The 6,053-nt window shown below is 49.1% G+C and overlaps 1 protein-coding gene across 1 annotated transcript in view; it reads right to left on the reverse strand.

The window, feature by feature from the left end:
- The window catches only part of LOC144600233 (A-type potassium channel modulatory protein KCNIP1-like), a 73,069-nt gene extending 70,974 nt beyond the window's left edge, over positions 1–2,095 (reverse strand). The window contains exon 1 of the mRNA XM_078411781.1: positions 1,332–2,095. Coding sequence (XP_078267907.1) covers positions 1,332–1,389 — 58 coding nt within the window. The 5' untranslated portion in view covers positions 1,390–2,095. The remainder of the gene's footprint in view (positions 1–1,331) is intronic.
- Positions 2,096–6,053: the final 3,958 nt, after the last annotated feature.

The raw sequence follows: 6,053 nt of genomic DNA on the forward strand, positions 1-6,053 counted from the left end.
AGAACCTGATGTGATGGAGGGTTGGTGCATGGCTTGGGGAGGTGCGAGTTTCAGACCGGGCTGGGGTCTTGTTACCAAGTGGTGGGGGTGGGCGGTAATCAGGGCAGGGTCTGGCGCTGATGATTCATGCGCTGAGCTCACTGACAGCCTGGTCTTAGTAAATAACACACCCTCGTCACATGGTTGGTGTTGATAGCAGACACAAAATGTAACTCAGCGGGTCAGACATCATCTCTGGAGAAAAGGAATAGGCACACACCGGGATCGGTCGTGCACGAGTGTTGGGATTAGTGTTGGGTCATTGGAAACGCGTGTTCAATGGTCGGCAAGGAGTGGATGAGGCGAGGGGGCTTGTTCCACGCTCTGTCCCTCTCTGACTGTCGATGCTTCGTGTGTGTGTTGTGCCCAGCACACAAATGGCGCGGACTGAGCACGAACTGTGCAGCGTGTGTTTATATCCAGCGACCACAACCGCTTCCACTGTTTAGCTCTGCGTTTAAACGTTGTGCTAGACTGAACTACACTGACAAGTTTGGAATGGTTTTCATTTAACAAAAATAATAAGTAATCGACATCGTCCAAGCAATGCAAAATAAAAACAGAAAATGCTGGAAACACTCGGCAGGTCGGGCAGCGTCGGTGGTCAGAGTGACGGGGTTAATGATTCAAGTCCATTACCGTTTTATGTCAGTCTGAAGAAGGGTCTCGACCCGAAACGTCACCCATTCCTTCTCTCCCGAGATGCTGCCTGACCTGCTGAGTTACTCCAGCATTTTGTGAATAAATACCGTTTTATATTCACGTTTCCAGCATTTTGCATTTGGACCAACTTGGAAGATGATCTTTGCATTTCAATAAATAACATTTATTTAAAGTAAAATCCGACATCGGCCGATCTGTAAATCGCCTGTTTATGCGGTTAGCTCGGCGGTCCCGGACAAACTACACCGAGCTGTCTGTCACACACAAGGAGACATAACAGAGTGAAGCCTGGTTTCGCCACAGGCCGCTCACGGCGGGACATAGGACAGGACAGGACGGCTTGGATGTTGTGCATACGCGGGCCAGGACACGCACTCGCTCACGGGTTGTGTGTTTACAGCGCCGACGCGTCTTTTCCCGGTAAGTTTTAAACGTGAGCAGCGTATCCCGGCACGGAAACTTGCCCGGTTTCCCGAGCCGCACTTCACTTCACACACAGAGCACGTTCCCCGGGAATGAGGACATGTTGCTGCACTTGCCCGGCCCGGCCTGGCTCAGCTCAGCCCAGCCCGGCATCGCGGACGTGCAGCCCATCCCCAATCACCACCGACTCTCGCTTCCTTTCCTACCTCGCGAATGCCTTCTTTGCTTGGTCTGGAGCGATAACGTCCCCACCACCGCGCCCATTCTAGCCGGCACTGTCACTACAGGTGTGGGGCCTCTCCTGCTTTGCTCTGGCTCGCTGCTGTCACTGGTCCAGGCGGCTGTGAACGCCGCTCCACTGGTCCAGGGGACTGTGAACGCCGCTCCACGGGCACTGGTCACTGGTCCAGGCGGCTGTGAACGCCGCTCCACGGGCACTGGTCACTGGTCCAGGCGGCTGTGAACGCCGCTCCACGGGCACTGGTCACTGGTCCAGGCCACTGTGAGCACCGCTCCACGGTCCAGGCCACTGTGAACGCCGCTCCACTGGTCACTGGTGCGGGTTACTACTGGCTGGCTGGCTGGCGTCGCTGGTTCGGGTCCCGGTGAACGCCTGCTCTCTGCTCTGCTCCTGCCCCGGGTCCCGTTGGCTGGCGGTTCTCGGTTCAGGTTGCTGTGAGCTGCTCCGGCCACGCCGACGAGGGTGTTCCCTGGCTGCCCAACGCTACACAGTTACGAGCCCGTCACCACCACCACCACACTGACGCAGTGGGCGAACACGGGAACACTGCTCCAGCCCACTGCCACCACCGGCCCCACTCGTACAGCGCTCACACCCCCGGGTTTACATCCAGCACACGCCGGGCTGCAAGGGGTTAAATCAAGGCCACCGGACAGGCGGGCAGTAATGCCGCTTGCTGCTCACAGGCAGAGAGCATGGTGTTGAATGGTGGTTGCAGCACTAGTGGCGGGCCAGGCGGGAACACACGCCCGGGTACAAGCGTGGACCTCCTTCCCCAGGGATCAGTCAGGGCATGGTTGCTCGACCCTGAGGTCAGAGGTGTCTGGGGAGAGAGAGAGAGAGAGGGGTGCGAGCTAAGGCTGGGAAATGGCCACAGGTCCCAGAAGGTCGTTGGCGAAAGGGGGAGGAGTTGGCCTGTTCCCCAGGATGTGCAATCAACTCTCTTCACACTGCCCTAACGGGGCACCCAAACATCGACGCCCCAACATCACCCGTGCTTCTTGTTGCCGGAGATACACGACACAATAAATACCGTGATCACACTCAATGATTTCAACCGCCAGAATATTGACTATGTCTCCCATTCTGTGAATGGAATTTGTTAAATGTGTCCAAGAAAGCTTCCTTAATCAATAAATCAATATATATATATATATAGGTCCCGACTAGAGAGAGTGCAACGCGACATCCTCTCCGTGAAAGAGCTGCTGCAAGTGACTGAAGGGGCAGTGGGGACCATAATACTATTAATTTCAAAGTAGTTATGGAGAAGGATAGGACTGGTCCACAAGCAGATGAACTCCAGGCATGGATGGGTACCTACAATTTAGCCATAGAATTATACAGCATGGAAATAGGCCCTCCGGTCCAACTTATCAATGCCAACCAACATGCCCCATCTACACTGGTACCACCTGTCTGTGTTTGGCCCATAACCCTCTAAATCTATCCTATCCATGTACCTATCTAAATGCTTCTTAAATGTTACAATAGTACCTCCCTCAACTAACTCCTCCGGCAGTACATTCCATACACCCACCACCCTTCGTGTAAAAAAAAGTCACCTCTCAGATTCCTATTAAATCTTTCCCCCCTCACATTAAACTTACATCCTCTGGTTCTCGATTCCCCGACTCTGGGCAAAAGACTGTGTGTTTACCCGATCTATGCTTCTCATGGTTTTGTTCACATCTTTCAGATCTCCCCTCATCCTCCTGTGCTCCAAGGAATAGAGTCCAGGCCTACTCAACCTTTTCCTATAGCTCAGGCCCTCGAGTCCTGGCAATATCCTCGTAAATCTTCTGTGCACCCTTTCCAACTGGACAACATCTTTCCTTTAACATGGTGACCAAAACTGAACACAATACTCTAAAAGTGGCTTCATCAACGTCTTTTGCAACTGCAACATGACCTCCCGACTTCAGTACTCAATACTCTGATCGATGAAGGCCAATGTGCCAGAAGTCTTTTTGACCACCTTATCTACCTGTGACGCCAGTTTCAAGGAACTATGTACCTGCACTCCTAGATCCCTCTAACACTCCCCAGAGCCCTAACATTCATTGTGTAGGTCCTGCCTATGTTTGATTTTCCAAAATGCAACACCTCACATTTCTCTGTATTAAGTTCTTTCAACCATTCCTCAGTTCACCTGCCCAACTGATCAAGATCCTGCTGCAATCTTTGACAACCATCTTCACTAGCTACAATATCACCTACTTTTGTATCATCTGCAAACTTGCTAATCATGCCAAGTACGTTCTCATCCGAATCGTCAATCCATCTTATTCCATGGCCGTAACGAAAACCTGGCTAAGAGAGGCACATGACTGACAGCATAACCTTTCGGGGTACAGGTGCTACATGTGTGAAATGGAGGCAGGGGTAAAAAGGAGGGGGTGTTGCTTTATTGATTAAGGAGAATGTCACGACCACTGTCCAACGTGTCAATACTGATGGTTCGTCCAGTGAGGCTATATGGGTGGAGCTGAGAAAAAAAATAGGATGATCACCTTATTGGGAGTGCACTACAGGCCCCCAAATTGGCAATGGGAATTAGAAGAACAAATATGCTGGGAGATTGCAGGCAGCTGCAAGACCAATAGGGTTATCATAGCAGGGGATTTGAACTTTCCTAATATAAACTGGGACTGTCATAGCGCCAAGGGCTTGGAAAGGGTGAAATTAATCAAATGTACTCAGGAACTTTTCCTCAGGCAATATCAATCTCAAGGGAGAGGGCAAAGTTTGATCTACTCTTAAGAAATTGGGAGGGGAAATTGATTGAAGTGTCAGTAAGCAAGTCTTTTCGGACCACAGTGATCACAGTTTTATTAGCTTTAAAATTGTTATGGATAAAGACGTTAAAATTCCGACTTGGGGCAAGGCCAATTTAGATGGTATTAGATGGGAACTTGCTGAAGTTGACTGGATTAGGTTGTTTGTGGGCAAAGGGACATCTGTAAAGTGGAATGCTTTAAGAGTGCGATGATGAGAGTTCAGGACATACAAGTTCCTATTAGAGGGATGGCCAATGCTGGTGGGAGTAGGGCAGCTTGGATGCCGACAGCAATTGAGGTTCTGGTCAGGAAAAAGAGGAAGGCATTGGACAGATAAGCAGCAAGGATCTTCAAGAACTGGGGAGCAAACTTAAGAAGGAAGTCAGGCGGGCAAAAAAGGGGCAGGAGATAGCTCTGGCAAATAATATTAAGTAGAATCCAAACATTTTATAAGTACATTAAGGAGAAGAGGGTTACTGGAAAGAGAATTGGGCCCCTCAGAAACCATAGCCATCATCTGTGTGGAGTCAGAGCAGATGGGTGAGCTATTCAATAAGTATTTGTCCTCTGTTTTTACCATGAAGAATGACATGAAGACTGGGGAACCTGTGACAGTTAATGGAGATGACTTGAGGATAGTCCTTATTATAGTCGAGAAGGTGCTGGACATATTTGGGCAAATGAAGGTAGATAAATCTCCCTGGTCTGATCAGACATATCCAAGGATACTGTGGGAAACTAGAGAAGAAATTGCAGGAGCCCTGCCTGAGAGATGTGAATCATCATTAGACACAGGTGAGGGGCCGGAAGACTGGAGGGTGTCTAATGTAGTGCATCTATTGAAGAAGGGCTGCAAAGAAATACTTGGCAACAATAGACCAGTGAACCTAACATCTGTTATAGGCAAGTTACTGGAGAGCATTCTGAGAGATAAGATCACCTATGTGCATTTGGATAGACAGGGGCTGATTAGGGACAGTCAGCATGGTTTTGTACGTGGAGATGGTGGCATATGAATCTAATGAGTTTTTTGAAGAAGTAACCAAAAAGGTTGACGATGATAAAGCTGTGGACATTGTTTGTATGGACTTCAGTAAGGCATTTGAAAAGGTTCCACATGGTAGGCTGCTCTAGAAGGTTAGATTGCATGGAATCGAGGGAGATGTAGCTTACTGGATAGAGAATTGGTTTAATGGAAGGAAGCAGAGGGTGACGGTGGAAGGTTGTTATTTGTTCTGGAGGCCTGTGACATAGTATGCCTCTGGGATCGGTGCTGGGGCCATTGCTGTTTGTGGTTTATATCAATGACTTGGATGATAATGTAGAAAGCATGATTAGTTTTTTTGCAGATGACACAAAAGGGTCATAAGTTAGACTGTGCAGATGGTTATCAAAAATTATCGAAGGACCTTGATCAACTGGGCAAGTGGCTGAGGAATGGCTAATGGAATTTAATGCAGATAAGTGTGTGGTGTTGCATTTTGGGGGTCAAACCAGGGCAGGACCTTCACAGTGAAAGGAAGGGCCCTCAGGAGGGATACAGAACCAAGTGATCTTGGAGCACAGGTACATAGTTCCCTATAAGTGGCATCACAAGTTGACAGGATGGTCGTGAATGCTTTCAGGCTGGCCTATATCAGATGGGACATCTTGGATGACATGGACAAGTTGGGCTGAAGGGCCAGTCTCCGTGCTATGACTCTATGACAGCATGGTGACCTGTTTCAATGACTCCCATCCTCAGGCACGATGCGTATCATAATGCAATGCTTTAAGAAGATGGTTATGGCAAAAATCAACTCCTGCCTCAGTATTGACCTTGATATGTTTTAGTTTGCATATCACCACAACTGGTCAACAGCAGATATTATCTCACTGGCTCTCCACTCTGCAGTGGAACATCTGGA

The sequence above is a fragment of the Rhinoraja longicauda genome, chromosome 14 (assembly GCF_053455715.1).
Source record: "Rhinoraja longicauda isolate Sanriku21f chromosome 14, sRhiLon1.1, whole genome shotgun sequence".
Classification (NCBI taxonomy): Eukaryota; Metazoa; Chordata; class Chondrichthyes; order Rajiformes; family Arhynchobatidae; genus Rhinoraja; species Rhinoraja longicauda.